General features: G+C 35.7%; 1 protein-coding gene across 2 annotated transcripts in view; it reads right to left on the bottom strand.

Moving 5' to 3' along the window:
* Positions 1 to 818: 818 nt before the first annotated feature.
* Positions 819 to 20,517, bottom strand: part of LOC137765054 (coiled-coil domain-containing protein 170-like) — a 52,773-nt gene continuing 33,074 nt past the window's right edge. Inside the window, exons 2-7 of one of the 2 annotated variants that reach the window (XM_068544234.1) lie at positions 16,533 to 16,659; positions 14,219 to 14,533; positions 13,072 to 13,272; positions 4,338 to 4,562; positions 3,289 to 3,504; positions 819 to 1,036 (exon numbers count right to left, since the gene is read on the bottom strand). In XM_068544234.1, the coding sequence (XP_068400335.1) occupies positions 887 to 1,036; positions 3,289 to 3,504; positions 4,338 to 4,562; positions 13,072 to 13,272; positions 14,219 to 14,533; positions 16,533 to 16,659 (1,234 nt within the window). In that variant the 3' untranslated portion in view covers positions 819 to 886. The remainder of the gene's footprint in view (positions 1,037 to 3,288; positions 3,505 to 4,337; positions 4,563 to 13,071; positions 13,273 to 14,218; positions 14,534 to 16,532; positions 16,660 to 20,517) is intronic. The other variant, XM_068544227.1, reaches the window with a different exon arrangement.

The following is a 20,517-nucleotide window of genomic DNA, read 5'->3' as shown; positions in this document are numbered from 1 at the left end:
ACCCATGGCTGTCATTTTAGAAGTTGTTCTCATCTTTTCCTTGAATGAGTATTCAAGATAACCATTTTCTTCCAAAGTGTTACTTTTATAAGGTCCAGTGAAACTTCACACCTTCCACCCTGAATATCCCTCTAAAACTAAGCCCCACAGGAGTCCTTTTCAAATGACCACAGCAGGCGCTGAGTGTCCACAGGCCTGTTCAGATTCTGACCTGTTCCTACAGAGGACATCTTGGATAAATCTAAAACTACCTTGGAAGATGAGCAGTTTCCTATTCTAAATGAAAAAAATTAGAGATTATATATTTAAAAACAGTCCATTAACTTAGATATCGGCCTACATCTAGGAAAACTGGCAGACACTATTAAATACTAAGAAAATTAAAAACACAATATAGTCTATTGCACATTTTTAAGAATTCTTAATGACTTTCCTACCCTTCAACATTTCATATCTGATTTTCAAACTCTCAGTGAATCAAATAGATAAGATAGATTCAAATTATAGAATATAACTTTACCTAGATTCATAAGGGGGTATACCCAAAAAACCACTCATTCTAGAAACAGGCCATTAACTATAGATATAAATATTCCAACTAAGAACAAGTTTTGATTAACATCCTGCTTAAAATACAGTTAATAAATATAATTAGATATATATATTATACTATATATTACAATTAACAATCCAGACTAGACCACAAATAAATGTACAAAACACGATTACAACAAAGAAAAGTTAATTGCCAAATATCAAAGGAGAGAAGAGATTTAAGTGAAAAGTTTCAAATGTGTTTTATTCATAACGTAGCCATATTCAAGATGCTGGAGGAAATGTCCATGTCTGCTGAGTTCTGGTTGGCAGAAATTCTTTATTCATTATCCTATCCAGTCTCACACGCAGAAGCAATCTTTGATTTGTCAGATGCTTCATATACTTGTATAATAAGCCTTAGGTGATTGGTGATTTTCTTGTCTGCTGTTTTCATGTTAAATCCCAACATCTTCATAATAGTTTCTCTAAAGTCAACAAGCTACAAAGAACCACAAAAATCAAGACATGTCATTAGTTTTGGTCACCTACTTAACTATGTACAATGAAATTGTTATTAGAAATTTAGTTTTATTAAACATTTCTTTATGAAGTGTACATTATTCTACGTTCAAATGTATTTTTAAGCAAAAAAAAATTACAAGAAATCTAAAATTACCTTTGCATTTTAAGATTTGTTTTCATTTTTACAATCTTATAGACTAAACCTAATTTTATTGCTGCTTGTTTTTCATCCATGAGGTAATTATTTTTTGGACTTCTGATTTGCTGTAGGTAATAGCCATCCCCTAAATACATATCTCTCCACCCATTCTCTAAAAACTATAGTGATCAACAAGGAGAGCAAATAAAACTCTCCATAAATCATGCCTAAAGCACATGTAAAGAATACCACAGACTTCAGTTTTCATATAAGTGGGGAAATAAATATTCTAAACCAACAGAGGCAGCTCCAGAGCCCACGCTGGAGTATGCAGTTAGTTTCCTCTGGTGTCCCGGAAAAGGGACAGTTCATAAAGGGGGAAATACGAAGAACAAGTCTGAGACCTGATGAATCAGAATACTGGCAACTGGGGAAGGAAAAGAAAGGGGCTTAGAAGCATGTGAGAGCAGAAACGGCCGATCTAGAGGGCAAGGTTTCTGAGCAGAGAGGGAGCTACTTGGAAGGGTGAGGTGTTCCCTAGAGGCTTCGTGACAAGGGAAAAGAAAAAAAGCAAGCACTGGAAATTAAGGGACCTATATAAACAAGAGAGTATTGCAAAAACAGACATCACATAAACCCCCACCCCAAAATAAAAGGCTTTACTTCCTAAGTAAACTTTAGCAACTGCACTCACCATGTCAACAGAAGAGGGTGGTACTGAGGTAAGAAGCCCAGTAAGTATACCCTGCCCCCTAAGTACCCTGAGGCAGAAACACCTGAAATTGAGAGGGCAGGGCAATCAAAGGGATTTTAAAGTGAATAGGTAAATGGCAAATATCCATTTTAAATTGTTATGAGAAGAAAACAGAAAAGCAGTATCATCCAAACTGTTCAGGTGGTGAAAATACTCCCCCCAGAAAAACTGCCATGAAGCAGAGGCAACATGTTTGACAACACCTGATATGAATTAAATATCAATTAAACAAGGATTTGCAGACATGGGGAAAAAACACCTTTTGAATCAGAAATGCAGTAATTTGGAGGGACTTCCCTGGCTGTCCAGTGGTTAAGACTCTGCACTTCCACTGCAGGGGACAGGGGTTAGATCCCAGGTCGGGGAACTAAGATCCAGCATGCTGCCGCAGCCAAAAAAAAAGCAATAATTTGGAATAGAAATGGACAAAAAAAATATCTAGATGCCTAATGGATAAGAAAGATGTGATGATTAAACACAAGCAAGAACAAGACATCTCAGAAATGAAGAGTAAACTACAGAATGCCCAAAGAAGAGATCAGAATGAAAATATAGTAAGGGAGGGACACTGGGAGAAGAATAAAAACAATTAAGAAAATGAATATGCAGAAGTTAAAAAAGAGAAAAAAAAGAAAATGGTAATATCATGACTTTTGGTTTTAAGAATCTCTTAAGGAAATTCGTTAAAGTTTCATGTTTCTTAAGAAACGTGTGGAGGTGTGACATGTAATCCCACAATAGCCCCAAATTATCATTTAGGCTTTAGAAAATTCTCTTAAAATATCTGCTTTATAAGTCTAGTGAGAATCTAAGCAAGTTAGAAGCACTACCCTCTTGTCCAAGAATGTGATCCAGCCCCAAAAAAATGGTTTCCCCTGAACTTTCATTTTCTCTCATCCCTACCCTCCTTGTCTTTCGTTAGTCAGAGGATGTGTACACAAACCTAAGCTGTGATAATCATATATCCCATCCCTTGCCACTGTGAATTCACTAAGGATAGGCATTTGACCTAAGCTGGGCTTGTAAGACCCTTTCATGGGATTCTCTCTCCTGTCACAGAAAATCTAACTGTAAAACTCTGTGGCTGTCAGTCAGACAAGTTAACAGAGAGCTGCCAAGAAGAAGGTGAGAAAGGCCTTATATTGAAGATTCCAGGTGCTGATCCGTGGCCCAGGTGCATCCCTGCCTTCTCAGAGCTCTGGTTTTTAACTGCCTTTGATTCCACAAGCCAATCAATTCTCTTTTGTCTAAGGTAGAGTCTAAATTGAGGTGGGTGTTTATCACTTCAACTTAAATAATCTTAATATAGTAATTTAAAACAAACAAACAAACAAACCTCTTCTTGTTGTCCCGGTACTTCTTCAAGTGTGCTCTTTGCTGTGCAGAGCTCAGTAGTGACAGTTTCTAACATTTGATGGGCCCTCTCTTTGTCCCACCTTACGTCTTGCTCAGCAGAGTCTACTGTAGTTTTCAAGTCTGTTTCCATAACTGCCTTCCCTTTCATTGCTTCAACTTTTGTTAAAGATTGCCTGAGCTTCTCAATTGTTTTGTCCTGTGAGGGTATAAGGTTGGGGGAAAGGGAGATGACTGTGATTAAAACTCCTCTAAATAACAGGCATGATACATAATAACTCATGCTTTTTTTTCCTTCTTTTTCTTTTTTCTTTCTTTTTTTTGGAAGAGCTAGATAATGGAAAAGAAAGAAAATGCCACAATTTATGAATTAAGAGGACATTTCTCCACCATCATGCTCATCAATAACCAACAGTTACTGAGCACTTTTATAAACTAGGCACTTGGGATTTAAAGAGGTTTAACACATGTTCCATGTCCTCAAAAGTCTTACAGTCTGTGCTAATCAAACACAGAAATAGAGAAAATAACTGGCTGCAATAAGAGAAATATTCTTGATAATCAACTGGCAAAAAAAAGTTGATCAGTAAGTATCTAGTGTATATTTGGTTTCAAGCATAAAATGTATGTTTGAAATACTACAACTGAAGCTTGATATAGAGAAGATCCAAAGAGCATCCCCCCAAAAATCACTAAAACTTTTAACCATTAACCCAATAAGAAAGACAAAAGTATGACTGAAATAAAAAGCAAGGGATCTAGATACCTAACATTTAGAATACCAGTTACCTTTGAGGAGGATACCTGGGGGCTTCAGTGGGATTGATAATACTCTGATTCTTAAAATGAGTGGTAGATTTGCGGCATCTAATTTTATTATTCTATATGCTTTAATATTATATATATAGTCTTTTATATGTATGTAAAATAATTTTAATGTTAATTTTTAAAGTTCAATGAGAAACATGCAACAAAAATAGAAACAGACCAAAGCTTAAGTGAATTTTTGAAAGCCTCATTTCTTTTACTTACTTTAAGGACATTTACTCTTGTCAGTTGAGTTTTCATATTTTTATTTGACAATTTCAAGTCACTGAGCTGTTTCTGAAGTTTATGAATTTTCTCCTCTAATCTTTGAGTTGTAACAACCTTCAAATTCTGCTGAATATTCAGTAATATTTCTTGCTTGTTGTCTTTCTCTAGCTGCTTGAACGTTTTGCCATGCTCCATCTGGGAAATCTTAGTCTGGGGGTTTTCCTTTACAGAAATCAACAATATTAGAATAAAGAAGTTATGCTTTAAGATGGTGTTCTACGCTAGCATACCAGATCTACTCTAGACTGACAAATTGTAGACTTAATTCTTACATAAGTAGAATAGTTTTCACCATAAATATGCATTATTAAAATAATCCAGAAAATAAAATATGACAATAAAAGTGATGGCTTAAGGCTAACAAGGGTACAGTTAAGTAGGCAATGTTATAAACACCAGGTGATAGTAGAGATTAGTTCAACTTTTCTAAGAATGTATTATAAGGAAATAATAAAATGTTTAGATAAAGACTCAAGCACAAAGATATTCTATACAACATTATTCATAACATGAAGAAATAAAAACAATGCAAATGTCAAAAAAATAGTTAAATAAATTACATGTGATTGATTATACATTCATTATAAATAAAGTTTTCAAAAATATTTACTAAGAGAAAGTACTAATGATATAGTTAAATGACAGAAGCAGGATGAAGAAAAAATATGCTATCTCAATTATGTTAAAATATTCTTGGAAAATAATCATAGGAAGATATACCTATATGTTAACACTGGTTATCTCAAAGTGGTAGAAATACTGGTTGTTTTAATTGTATTCTTTCTACTGTTCTGTACTTTATAAAGTTACTACCTGAAAAAAAAGAGAGAGAGAGAGAGAGAGAGAGAAGAGGTGTAAATTTAATAAAGATACCACATATTTTCATTATATATAAACTAAAAATTAGTAAAATATATTGAAAAGAACCACTAGTTCTTTCAAAAAAGAAAACAGATATTCCAGGCAAGACTGGTTAAAGAAGGAAGAGAAAGTGAAAATACACAGTATTAGGAAGGAGATATATGCAGAACTAATGTACATAAATTAATTTTATTAAGGGAAAAAAGTTATTTAAAATGTTATTACAAATGTCTTAATCCATTAAAAGAAATAAAACAAGTAACATATTAAGGAACACGAATGAGAATGGCACCATTTTTCTCAATAACACACTGGAAATTAGAAGACAATGGAGTAATGCCTTCAAATCTCTGTGTGAAAATAAAGTCTAAATTCAACTATCAATTGAGCCTGAAGTTAAAAAAAAAAAAATTGTCATTTATGCAAGGATTCAAAAATTTTTTTCTCTCCAAGACACCATTTCTTAGGAATCTATTAGAGGATATACCCCAGCAAAATAAGAAAGTAAACCAAAAGAGAGGAAGACAAGAGATTCATGAAACAGTGCAACCTAACCAGGAGACTGGAGAAGAAAAGTCACAGGATTATAGCTGTGCCCAGGCTGACAGAGCAAACAGTCCAGACCGACACAAGAGAATTAAAGACTTTGGATGAGAAAGAATGGGAGATTTTTATAGATTAGAAGATCATCCGATGCAGTATTTGGGGAAAAAATTAATAAGTGAATGTTGAAAATTATACATATGAAAACACAAGAAAAGTATTAACTCTAGGAAAAATAATATGCACTACAAGAAAGGAAAGGTCACAAGAGCATAATACTTGGCATTTTGTAAACACTATTTAGTGTCATAGTGAAGTAAATGCTGATTATGGGTTTAGCTAAAAATATTGATATAACAATACTGGGAAGATGGAAGGGGGAGTTGGGAAAAAGATAAAATTTCATCTGTCATATAATAGGAAGTCAACAGATAATGTCTAAAATAAATAACTCAAGATACAGCAATATAAGCAAATTATTTTAAAAAATGGAATTTACTACCAGAAGCAACAGCTAAAGGGGTTAAAAGTAGTTCACTCTGGGAAATAGGATAGGTGGAGTTACAGAAGTGGGCTGCTGCTTTTCAATAGAAGACTCTTGGTATATTTAATTTTTTTTAAATGTACATATGTATAATATATACATATAAGTGTAAAAGGTAAAAAAAAATCTCTTAAATAACTTCAGCTCAAAGAAGAAATGGAAACCAATAGTAAAATTATAAACATATAAAACATAGTAAAAGGACACTTCTTATTAAAATGTATTGGACAAGCCACAGACGAATATTTATAGGCTTTGCTGCTTTTATGATTTAAAACAAAGGACCAAAAAACATATTTACATAAAGAAAAAGAGAAATTAGGGGTGTAGATTTAATAAAGATACCATATATTTTCATTACTTATACATAAAAAATAAACTGGTAAAATGTATAGGAAAAAGAACCATTAGTTCTCTAGAAAGATAAAATAGATGCCCCAGGTAAGCCTGGTTAAGGAGGAAAGAGAGAAAGTAAAATATTAGAAAGGAGAAACATACAGAATGCATAGATATAGAAAAGATGAAAATAATTCTAAACACTACTTTGTAACTCAGTGGCAATAAGTTGAAAACCTAAAAGAAATACATTGTTTCCTAGAAAACAATATAATATTCAACTGTGTCCGGAAAATCCAAGAACTCTAGTAAAGAAAACTATTGGACTTAATAAGTAAATTCAGTAAGGTGGTAGATAATTTTTAAAGATATAAACATATCAAAGGCTTTTATCTATATTAGTAATAATCATTTCAAATTGAAATAGGGAAAATATGCCACTCATAATGGGCAGGAAATCTATAAGAGACCTAGGAGTAAATTTTACAAGAAAAAATTACATGAAGGACTTTTATAGGACTTATATGAAAGAACATGATAAAATCCTATTGCAGTACATAATATAAGATCTGCTAAAGGGAAAGAGGACATGTACCAAATTATCAAAAATCATCAATTTTCAAAAATCATATCATTACAAAACCAACTGAGTAAACTACAAACAATATTTACAAATTGCTACTTTGACAGGTATAAAATTTATATTGAACATTCAACTCATACAGTGTAATCATTAACCTACTTTATTTTTGTCCTCTGTTGTTCCTTTAAATGTATTCTGTGGAGCTAATTCTTCATTTGCATTAACTGAGACTTAGGGCAAGGCCATGTTTTTCCTGATCACTTTCAGTTTAATGTAAAAATTATAACATTACCTTTACTAAAAGGTACCTTTACAATGACAGGTCAAGAAATTATAAAGTAAAAACAACCAAATAGAAATATTAGATATGACAAATATAATAGCTGAAATGGACAACACAATAGATGAGATAAATAGGATGGATAAAGCTGAGAACAAATTGAGTGAGTTGGAAAATCAGACTGAGAAACTCTCTGAGAAGGTGGCAAGAAAGGCAGTACCAATAGGGGTGTGTGTGTGTGTGTGTGTGTCTGTATAAAGAGAGAAAGATTTGGCTAACACAACTGTGGGGTCTGGCAAGTCCAAAATCTTCAGGGCAGGCTGGCAGGTTGGAGACCCAGGGAAGAGCTGATGTTGCAGCTCAAGTCTGAAGGCAATCCAGAGGTAGAATTCCTCCTCCTCAGGGGACCTTAGTCTTTTCTCTTAAGGGCTTCAACTGCTTGGATGTGGTTCACTCACATTATGGAGAGTAATCTGCTTTACTCAAAGCCTTCTTGTTATGTTAATCACATCTAACATGCAACATCTAGACTGATGTTTGATCAAGCATCAGGGCACCATAGCTTGGTCAAGTTGACACATAAAATTAACCATCATGCAAAGAAATGAAGGATAGAATTAGAATTGCCAACGTTCTGTTAAGAGTCACAGAAGGAGAAAGAGTAGAAAAAGAAGAAAAGTAAAAACAAAAAAAAAAAAACAAAAGAAAGAAATCAAAAGAAAATAAACAGAGGAAAATGTTTAAATAAATAATGGTAAAATTGACAGATGAAAGACTTAGATTTAAAAATTCATGGAGTGCCAAATAAGAGAGATAAGGTAAAACAATATACCTAAGCACATTATAGTGAAATTTAAGAACATTAAAGCAAATGAGAAAAATTTTAAGGTTTCCTGAGAGAAAGAACAGATCACCTACAAAGGAATAAGAATCACATTGTTATCAGACTTTTCAACAGTAACAGAGGATGCAAGGAGATAATTTTAAAGAATTTAATGAAGGAACTTTGAACCTAGAAGTTTATATCCAGCCAAATTGTCATTCAAATATGAGGGCATACTAAAAGTGTAATCAGGCACACATGGTGTCAGAAAGTTTGCCACACAAAGATCCAATTTTTTAAAACTCGCTTGTGGAAATACTCAAATGAGGAGAAAAATCCAGGAGGAGGCTTCAAGAGATATGCAACTAAGAGTAATCAAACACGTTGGTCAGATTTGGTGGTTGTCTAAAAAATTAGGACCAAGTAAAAGAAACCAAATAAAAGATATATCATGCAACCATGAACCCCCCAAAAATTGCATTAGTAATCATAATTTCTGAAAACAGAATTTAAGGTAATATTTTATAAAGCACAAAAAAGAGAATGTTTTATAGTGCTTAAAAGAACAGGATAGCAAAATCATCATAAGCGCATATGCTCCAGTAATCTATAAAACAAAAACTGATAGAACGGCACAGACAAATGGATGAATCAAAAATTATACTTGGAGGACTTCCCTGGTGGTCCAGTTGTTAAGAATGTATCTGCCAATGCAGGGGATATGGGTTTGAGCCCTAGTCTGGGAAGATCCCACATGCTGTGGAGCAACTAAGCCCATGTGCCACAACTACTGAGCCCATGCTCTAGAGCCTGTGAGCTGCAACTACTGAGCCCACATGCTGCAACTACTGTAACCTGAGCGCCTAGAGCCCATGCTCCAAAACAAGAGAAGCCACTGCAATGAGAAGCCCGTGCACCTCAACGAAGAGTAGCCCCTGCTCGCCACAACTAGAGAAAGCCCACGCACAGCTATGAAGACCCAGTGCAGCCAAAAATAAATTAAAAAACAAAAACAAAAATTATACTTGAAGAATGTAGCATATCTTTTCCAGAATCAAGTAAACAAATATAATCAGAGGTACAGACAATCTGAACCATGAATAATATGCCTGAGCATTAGCTATTTATAGTGCTTCATACCCAACCAAGAGAGAACACATTCTTTATAAGCACACATGGCACAGCTACCAAAACAGACCAATCACTGGCCATGTAGGAAGCCTCAATAAATTCCCAGGGACCATATAATACTTCTACCATGTTGTAATAAAATACAAATTTTTAAAAAATCCTATACATTTGGAAACATAAAAATGTACTGCTATATTTAAAATAAAAGATAAGGGAAAGAGTACGTGTCAATATTTGTGGAACAAAGCAAAAGTAGTTCTTGACAGAAAAATTATGGTTTAAATGAGTGCATTTATCAGGATAAATCCTGATAAATATCCTGAGTGATCAGGATATTCGAAAGGTTAATCATAAGCCAGTTGCTCTTATTTTTCTTCCTCCTATTCGTCTTCCTTTCCTTCTTTTCCCCTTCTAAACAATTCAGTCCTAAAGCCATAGGCATCTGCACAGAATGAGAAGGGAAATGCTGAGGCTCATAGCAGGCCTACAGAGCCCAAGCAAGGTGACAAAAGTGTCTGCAGAAGAGGGCTGCCCTGCAGAGGGACTCAGAGCCTGATCACATATGGAGAGGTGACCTGTCATGGAGTGTTAGAGCCTGAACAGGGCAAGGAAGATGTGTATACCATTCTGGAAATCAACAAGAACAAGACAGGAACCCAAATAAGAAGATGGGTAAAGGAAACAAACAGGCAGAGACTAAAAAGCCAAAAGACAAAAAACATTAAGGAAATGAGAAACTCATTAATAATTAGAGAAATGCAAATTAAGTTAACAATCATTTTATACCTGATGGAATGGCAAAAGTTAGGAAGCTGCTAGTATCAAGAAATGACAAGAATGTGGAGGTTCAAAAACCCTCCTGTATCTCTGGTGGGACGATTTATTGTTTTGTGAGAGCTGACTGGCAGTACTTAGTCATATTAAGTGTATGTATACACTATGAGCCACCAATTCCAATCCTGACTTAACACCCCTAAGCAATTCTCTCTCGGGTCCATGAAGGGGACTTGTACCAGGATGCTAACAGTGATGTTGTTTGTGGTGGCATAAAAATAGAGGTAACAAGGCTATTTACCACTAGAGGAAGAGACAGGTAAAATAAATAAATAAATAAAAAGAAAAAATTAAAACCATGGCAGATATGAACACTGTAGTACTCCATGCAGTAGACAGAAGCAATGAATTAGATGAACAAATAGCAATATTAAGTGGATCTTAAAAATACAGTGCTGAGTAATAGAATGAGATTTTTAACACAATACCACTTATGCAAATTTAAAATACATGCACAAAAATTACATTTAAAGAAACACATATAAACAAAGAAATACACATTAAACATATTAGATTGACTTCCTTTTGGGGAGGCAATGGACAAGATCCAAGGAAAGAATAAACAAATAAGAGAGAGACCTTCCGTGGCCCAAATTAATGCATTAAAAACCATGGACTTTGATTAACTCAACCTTCTGTATCTGAGGTCCAATTGTGAGGAGTGGGGAGGCAAGGGAATCCAAGTGGTCAACAGCATTAAAAAAGAAAGTTACTCAACCTTACTAGTAGTAAGGTAAATGTAAAAACTGTACCATTTTAACCTAACTCGCACAAACACACACTCTAAAAGGATGACAGCATCCAATGCTGGCTAGGATGTGAAGAGGAGACACTCATGTATTGCTATTTGGAAAGTGAACTCCTGCCTTTTGCAAGGTAGTGTTCTGGCAATGGCTATTAAACTTTAAAATACTCAGGATATTCCCTGGCAATCCAGTGGTTAGGACTCAAAGCTCTCACTGCCGGGGCTCCAGGTTCGATACCTGGTTGGGGAACTAAAATCCCACAAGCCGTGTGGCGCAGCCAAAGAAAAAAATTTAAAAAGAAAATACTCATACACTGTGATCCTATATTTCCACATTTAGAACTCAATCCCATAGAGGGAGGAAGCACCAGTGTGGAAAGATATATGTATAAACATACTTATTTCAGCATTATTTGTAGTGGCATAAAAAGTGGAAATAAGAGAAGGACCATCAATAATTCTTAATAGGGAATTGGTTGAATAAATAAGTTATATACACAGTATGGAATACTGTACAGCTGTTAAGGGAATAAGTTAAATCTATATCTTTTGACCTAAGGAAAGACCATGAGGTACCTACTTCTTACCAAGTAAGAAGAGTATTTTGACTGGTACAGTCCCAGTTTTGTAAAAATACCAACACCTACATATATATATTCATATATTTCCATAATCATTGCAATAGTTGTAAAAGATATCGACACATTGGTTACCAATATGAAATAGGCAGAAAGGGGGTTAGAGAAGATTATTATTATTTCCTTCAAACCTTTTAACATGGTTTCAAGGGTTGCGGAAAGCATGTGCTATTTGTATATTCTTAAAATTTAATATAGTATTTTTAAAATTTGCATGGAAATGAATCATCATCAATTACAGATTCAAGAGCAGAGGTAGAAGCTGGACTCATCTTTGGACTCTGTGGAGTACATTGTCGATACCACTTCACCAGGGCTGGAAGTTTTTAAAAACTGAGTGATCAGGATTTCCCTGGTGGTGCAGTGGTTAAGAATCCGCCTGCCAATGCAGGGGACACAGGTTCGATCCCTGCTCCAAGAAGATCCCACATGCCACGAAGCAACTAAGCCTGTGCGCCACAACTACTGAGCCTCCACTCTAGGGCCTGCGAGACACAACTGCTGAGCCCGTGTGGCACAACTACTGAAGCCCGTGCGCCTAGAGCCCATGATCCACAACAAGAGAAGACACCGCAATGAGAAGCCCGAGCACCACAATGAAGACCTGCTCGCCGCAACTAGAGACAGCCCACATGCAACAACGAAGACCCAATGCAGCCAAAAATAAAACTAAAGAAAAATTTTTTTAAAAAAGAAAACTGAGTGATCAAAATATATTGGATCAATAAATGAATGAATGGAATAAGAGACTAAATGAGTGAGTAGTGAGTAAGTTTATCCTTTGGGGCACAGTAATTATAGAAATAGTATAATATAGGTATGGGTATGACAAGCAATTCTGTGAAGAGGTAGTGAAATAGAATCAAAATCTCCTGAAAATCATCCTACCTATTCCCATTCCGCTTCTAGGACTGACCTTTTCCTTATAGATGCAGAGAGGCAGAAAATAGAGAAGGAAATTGTCTACAAGATAATTATTGAGGAATTTCACCAACAGCCCCTTCCCAATGCCCATCATATCTAGCTGACACAGTACACCTGAAATTCCCCCTTTAGAGAGTCATTCCTTTGCGCTCCTTTCCCTCTAATCCTCTTTTAAAAGTACATTAAGAAATATGTTAACAATGCTTACAATAAATATCAAATATGTACAGTAGAGAAATGGGAGATATGGAGTAAGGAAAGGCTTTTTGATACAATCAGAATGTTCAAAAGTGTGTAGCAAATTTTCCTCCCTTTCCTAATATTAAGAAAAGTACAAATAGCATTAACAGCTTTGAACATTAGATAGTATAATAAAAGACGATCATTTTCATTGTCAAAGAAATGCCTTACACTTCAGGAAATTCTTACTTTGTTCGTGTCCAAGTCTAATCTCCCTGGAAAAAGGTCATTAATAGCAATTTTTCCTTCCAGATGTTTCAAGGGTCTTTTTTGTTCCTTATACTTTTCCTCAGTATCGGATGATTCTCCAGCAGTTTCTTCACAGTGATGATACTGCTTCTCCAATTGCTTAGTGAGCATCTGAACTTCCTGCTGGAGGCCTTCAGCTCTCTGCAGGGAAAAAAAATAGAACATCCTGATGGTCCATGATTTGTATTTTTCAAAACTATTTGCAAGTTCTACTTATACTGACATTGTAGTAACATTAAGCTACTAAAATAGATGAGTGGGGAAGACATTTAAGAAGATTTGACATGTATAAGCTAGTTTTTAAAAAAGAAACAGAAAGGTTTGATATACAAAAATAAGACATTTTAGTGAGTACTGAGAAATAAAACTGTATAATGAATTTTAAGAGAGCAGAGTGTAAAAAATTTGTAACTGTACAATAAACAGACTACTGTGTAGTAGGTTTTACTAACACTGAATTTAAGCAATACCTATTTTTATCTGAATTTTAGGGTGAAGAGTCATGAAATTTTACTAAAATGATTTGGACATACAAGGAGATATATACACTTAAACTTGCTGGATCAATCTTTCGATAGACTTGACCAGTAAATTCAAACAAATGACTGACTTGATAATTTATTTTATTGCACTGACTGAACTGACCAGTCTTTGATCATGATGGAAACATAATCCTCACCACACCACTATTTTTAAGCTAGCATTCATTGAGCTTACTGAACTGAAGCATTTATCATGTATTAATCCATTTAATCCTTACAACCATTCTGTGGGACAGGAACTAAACCTACCCCAACCCTACCCCACTCCTGCCAAAATTTACAAATGAAACTGAGGCACAGAGAGCATAAGTAACCTGCCCAAGAGCACACAGTTGCTAATGGCAGAGCTGGGATTCATACCAGGCCTCTCGGCTCTTAACAAACACACTATACTACCTCTACTGTGATAATGGACATTCTCTTCCCTTTTATCACTGTAGCAATAAAAATAAACTCAGAGCCACAGAGTTTACTAAATCGGCTAACATCAAAACCCACATCTTAAAACTAATTTGAAAGAGTAACTCATCTGTCAATACACTTACGGACTTCCAAGATTGCTCATTTGCACCAGTCTCCTGAATGCTCTCTTTCACACCTTCCTCTGTGGCTGGTATGGGTTCAACACTGTTGCTGGGAAGAGTAGACAACTGACTGAGGAATTTCTGATAGAGGGATGGCTCAGTTTTAGTTTCCCAGCTGAATGAATACGGAGGTCTGTGTAACTCAGGTAATTGTTTTTCCTTATGGATCAAATCTTGTTGACATTTATCCCAAATTTTCTGTCCATCTTTTGGTCCTTCAGAGTGAAAAATGTTGTCTCTCTCAAAGTTCTTGACCAGGATAGCTTCATCCTTGTCCTAAATATGCCAACACACTTGTTAAACTTCCCATGTGGAATTTAATATTGAGACATCTACTTCCCTCCTTTTGAAATATAAGTATAATCATAATACAAAGCTTCAGGAGAAAAGGCTCTCAATAGAAATAAAGAGTTACAGAGTCATAAGAGAAACAAGGACATACTCAAAAGAGTAAACTAGGAGCTTCCCTGGTGGCGCAGTGGTTGAGAATCTGCCTGCCAGTGCAGGGGATGCAGGTTCAGGCCCCGGTCTGGGAAGATCCCACATGCCGCGGAGCAGCTGGGCCTGTGAGCCACAATTACTGAGCCTGCGAGTCTGGAGCCTGTGCTCCGCAACAAGGGAGGCCGCGATAGTGAGAGGCCCACGCACCGTGATGAAGAGTGGCCCCCACTTGCCGCAACGAAACGAAGACCCAGCACAGCCATAAATAAATAAATAAATAAATTTTTTTTAAAAAAAGAGTAAACTAGAACATCAAGAGGTATTAAAATATTATGTGGGGGCAGGTGGGGAGGGCAAAAACAAATGATGTTATAGAGAAACTACTTTGAGAACATAGGAAATTTAGCTTAGAGAAGCAGCTAACCGAACTGCTCCAGTTTATGGAGGAACTGTTTACAGAATATTTTGAGCTAATAAATGTAGGAATAATGATAGAATTTTAAAACTCAGCATTTTACTTCTCCTAACAAAATAACTGATTCAGGCAAGGATTGTCAATGAATGCTAAGACTATTAAGTGAAAAGCTGGCAGGGAAATGGATATTTTCATAAAGACTTAATTATGATTATAGAACATCATTTAATAGTAACAGCTTTGATAATGTAAAAGCATAAATAAGTCACATTTCTTTCCCCCAACCTTACCCTTTTAAGCACCCTGCTTGCACTGTAAACAGGAAAAAAATAAAAGATAATGCTTGTACTTCTCCTTCCCCTCACTTCTCCCAGGAATATTCTGCCTTTATAAATTCTAGTCTTCTTTTCACCTCTTGCCACATTCTATTCTGAAAACTGAGTAAACAAGTTTAGTTTCTGGGCTTTTTGTCATGTGAAACTGGGAAATAGAAGGGGAGCTAGAGTTGTTGAAGTAATGATGGGTTTGTCTCACTAAAAGCCCAGAAAAAAGAGGTAGAATAAAAGAGCAGAGGAAGAAAAGGTCAGAGCTACATGGACTCCGGTGTGGGAGAGTTTTTCGGAGATGTGACAGATAAGTCAGAGAAGTGAAAAACATGGAAAGTGTTACTGTGAATTACTTGAAAGAGGTGATTAAAAATTGGAATTACTTTAAACTCTGAAAGTAGTTGCTGAATTTTTTTAAGTGGAACCCCTCACATTAAGGGGATCATGATGGGCCTTATTTTACATTCAGAATATATAATAAACAGTTTGGGTCCATGGATTTCAAAATAAACTTTTACCACTACCTTGACAGTAGTCCATCTCCCATCCTCCTCCAACATTCTTCCATAAAACTTCCATTCATCCTGTGAATTGCTATCTACTAGGGACCAGGATAACCTCTTCCTTCTAAACTCAACTCATGCCATAATTCTAGATTTCAATGTCCAGTGTAGATGATCCACCAATTTAGTTTTGTGACTCCTGTGCTTCAGTTTCAATGACTTTCACCTACACCCCTATTCAATCCTTACACCCAAATCCAAAAACCCAGATGTTGTCAGCAGCAGGAAGTAACCCATACCAGAAATTTAAAACTTGAATATTTCACTCTCTAACCACCACCTCCTTCCATTTCTCTCAAAGCTCCATTCCCTCTAACCTTTTCTTTAGTATCACAGAGACCTTCAGATCTGCCTTGCACTTCTTCTCCATACCTCAGAAACTCTTCCAGTCAGCCATGCTGTACTGCTTCCTTTTATCCTCCATAAGAAGAGGACCAATAAACCACTCAACATTTGCCAATTATCGCCTGGAGTAACACAAGGTAATAAAAATCCTGTTTCTTCAAAAATCAATCAAAATTTGTTCTCACCTTCGTCATGAAACTGTCTTCTTGTTCTTTCATACTCATATAAGGGGTGAATCTGTTAACACCTGCTAACTTTTTCTCCAAAAGGTCTACTTTTCGCTCTGCTTTTTTTCTTTCAATCAGATGTACTCTGTGTAAGATATTGGCAGGTAACGATATCTTGAAACCAATTTTCAAACTTCAATTAAAATAATAAAAAGAAATATCCCCCATTTAAAGTATATTAAACATGTGTATCAAGTAAAAATGTATTTCTTATGAAAAGAACTGTGCAGTTACCCAACTATTTCTAGGGAGAGATAAGAAATGGTAGAGAAATGAAGAGAACAACAATCCAGTGTTAAGTCCTGTAGTAGTTCCCCTGGGGGAGGTCAATTTTGAAACCAGCCTTTTCAAGAGGAAATTTCAGTATGAATATCTGTCTGCTACTATGGTAATATTGTGATGATCAGGAGGTTCCACATGTGTACAAGCACAGTGGGCCTCTGTATTCGACGGTTCCACAACCATGGATTCAACCAACCATGGATTGAAAGTATTCAAAAAGATTCTTTTCAGAAGGTTCCAAAAAGCAAAACTTAAATTTGCCTCACACCAGCAACCATTTACATAGCATTTACATAGTATTAGGTATTAGAAGTAATCTAGAGATGATTTAAAGTACACAGGAGATGTGCATGGGTTATATGCAAATACTATACTATTTTATATAAGGGATTTAGCATCTGCAGATTTTGGTACCCTCAGGGGTCCTGGAACGATCCCCTGTAGACGCTGAGGGACAAGGGATGAGGGGCAAATGTACTCCCATTTCAGTAACACTTGCATGGGTTCTTCAACTGAATCCCTGAATGGGGTTGCACGAGGGGTAAAGGAATTAGAAATAATAATACAGCAATAGAGAATAGCATATGTAAAAACTTATTTTATTATCAAATATACAAACAGTTAATTATCTGGTTCTTGTTTTGATTAACCATTGGTAGGTATTGGTAACATTTTCTACCTTGAGGCTAGGTTAAAGTTTCAGTCCATCTTCCATGTTTTTTATGTTCTCTTCTATCTAAGATTTGCATCCTACAGAATTAGTGAATTTGAGTCAGGTCAAAGAAACTATCTGAATTATCTAAAGAGAAAATTTTAATTAAAAAAAATATGTATTAGAAACATGTAGGTCACACTCAAAAGGTCTAACACCTGCAACTGTAGTCTTAGAATGAGAGTAGACACAGAATGGGACAGAAATACAATATTTAAAAAAAATAATTCCCAAGAATTTTCAAAACCTGATGAAAGACATCATTTGATAGATTGAGTAAGTTCTGCAAATCCTAAGCAGGATAGATACAAATAAATAAATAAATAAACAAATAAATAAATTAAAGGGACATTTTATAATAATAAAAGTGACAATTCAACAGAAAGATATAGACATCCTATATTAGAATGCAAATAGTTTCAAAATACGTAAAGCAAAAGTTGAACTAAAAGTGAGAGACACAAATCCACAATCATAATTGGAGATTTCAACATACCTCTTTCAGTAACCAATAGAACAAAGCAAAATGTGCTGGGTCTGAAAATTTATTCCCAACTGCACTAAATGCAAAGAGAGGACAGCTAAAGGGGCTGGGGACCAGATACAGCCTAAGAACAATCCTTTGTCCCAAGTCTCCTCCAGAGTTCACTCCATGGGAACAGCTTCCAATTCTCTCCCTCTTTAACGTGAACATAAATATGAAAAAAAAAAGTGTATGGTATGCCACATAGCCATCTTCCTTGTTGGCATCAAAGACAAAACAAAAAGTCCAGAGTGACTCACTCTACAGCCGTATTAAAAATTGTGCTGAAGGGACTTCCCTGGTGGCGCAGTGGTTAAGGGTTCGCCTGCCAACACAGGGGACACGGGTTCGAGCCCCGGTCCGGGAAGACCCCACATGCCACGGAGCAGCTAAGCTCATGTGCCACAGCTACTGAGCCTGCGCTCTTGAGCCCACATGCTGCAACTACTGGAGCCTGCACACCTAGAGCCCGTGCTCTGCAGCAGGAGAGGCCACCGCAGTGAGAAGCCCGCACACCGCAACAAAGAGTGGCCCCCGCTCACCGCAACTAGAGAGGGCCCCTGTGCAGTAATGAAGACCCAACACAGACAAAAATAAATAAATTAATTAATTAATTAAAATTTATTTTAAAAAAATTGTGCTGAAGAGTCTGCAATGCTTGGTCAGCTGTTAGGAGTTAAACTATAGACCAACTTCAGGTGGTAGCTTATCACTGAGAAGATAATTATTGGAATGATGAATTTCTTTTAAACAGTTCTTCATTTGAACTTTGTCAGTCTTCTTTTTTCATACACTGCACAACCAGAAAAAAAGGAAATCCTACTCTCCCTCTTGCTAGCCTTTAATTTTAATAATTTCTCAGCCTGAGTAAAGGTTTGTTTTATCACTTAGTTTTAAGATCCTATATATTTTCTTTTCAAAAGAGATTTTGGAAATGCAAGACCCGGAAGAAACTTCAACCTATTCATTGAGGCAATATATACTAACTAATGTAGAATAGAAGCAGCTTCACATCTGAATACACATTCACATCTGAATACAATAGCTTTTCATATTGTATGACTTACTTAAATATTATTCATATTATAAGAGGGAAAATTAATGACTTTGTTTCCCCTCCTATCAACTAAGGCCACATGATCAAATATCTCCTCTGTCTGTAAACCAATTAAGTAACCACGGGTCTAAGAATAACACATTGTATAAAGGACAAAACCACACAATCATCCCAATAAATGCAGAAAAATCATTTGACAAAATCCAACACATTTTAATGATAAAAACACTCAACAAACGGAGAAGGGAATTTCCTCGACCTGATAAAGGGCATCTACAAAAAACCCATAGCTAACATCATACTTAATGGTAAAAGACTGAACCCCCCCCACCACCACCACCTAAGATCAAGAACAAAAGAAGGATGTCTGTTTCTCATGACTTTCTTTCAATAATGCACTGGAAGTTTGAGTCAAGGCAATAGACAAAAAAAATAACTTAAAAGCATCCAGATTAGAAAGGAAGAAGTAATACCTCAACATAAAAAAGGCTGTATATGACAAACCCACAGCTACACACAACATCATACTCAATGGTGAAAAGCTGAAAGCATTCCTTCTAAGATCAGGAACAAGATAAGTATGCCCACTCTTGCCACTTTTATTCAACATAGGTTTGGAAGTCCTAGGCACAGAAATCAGAGAAGATAAAGAAATAAAAGGAATCCAAATTCAAAAGGAAGAAACAAAACTGTCGCTGTTTGCAGATGACATGATACTATACATACAAAATCCTAAAAACACCACCAGAAAACTACTAGAGCTCATCAATGAATTTGGTAAAGATGTAAGATAAAAATTAAAATAAAGAAATCTGTTGCATTTCTATACACTAAATAAACTATCAGAAAGAGAAATTAAGGAAACAATCCCATTACCACCACATCAAAAAGAAAAAAGTGCCTAGAAATAAACCTACCAAAAATTATGAGACACCAATGAAAGAAATTGAGGACAACACAACAGATGGAAAGATATCCCATGTTCTTGGATCAAAAGAATTAATATTATTTAACATGAGCGTACTAACCAAGGCAGTCTACAGATTCAATGCAATCTCTATCAAATTACCAATGGCATTATTCACAGAACTAGAACAAATAATTTTAAAATTTGTATGTAAACACAAAAGACCCAGAATAGCCAAAACGATCTTGAGAAAGAAGAATGGAGCTGGAGGAAACATGTGCCCTGACTTCAGGCTATACTACAAAGGTACAGTAATCCAAACAGTATGGTACTGGCACAAAAACAGATATGTAGACCAATGGAATAGGATAGCAAGCCCAGAAACAAACCCATGCACTTATGGTCTATTAATCTACTACAAAGGAGGAAAGAATATACAATGGAGGAAAGACAGTCTCTTCA

This window comes from Eschrichtius robustus, chromosome 1, assembly GCF_028021215.1.
Source record: "Eschrichtius robustus isolate mEscRob2 chromosome 1, mEscRob2.pri, whole genome shotgun sequence".
NCBI classification, from domain to species: domain Eukaryota; kingdom Metazoa; phylum Chordata; class Mammalia; order Artiodactyla; family Eschrichtiidae; genus Eschrichtius; species Eschrichtius robustus.
This window is presented reverse-complemented; position numbering and strand designations above follow the sequence as displayed.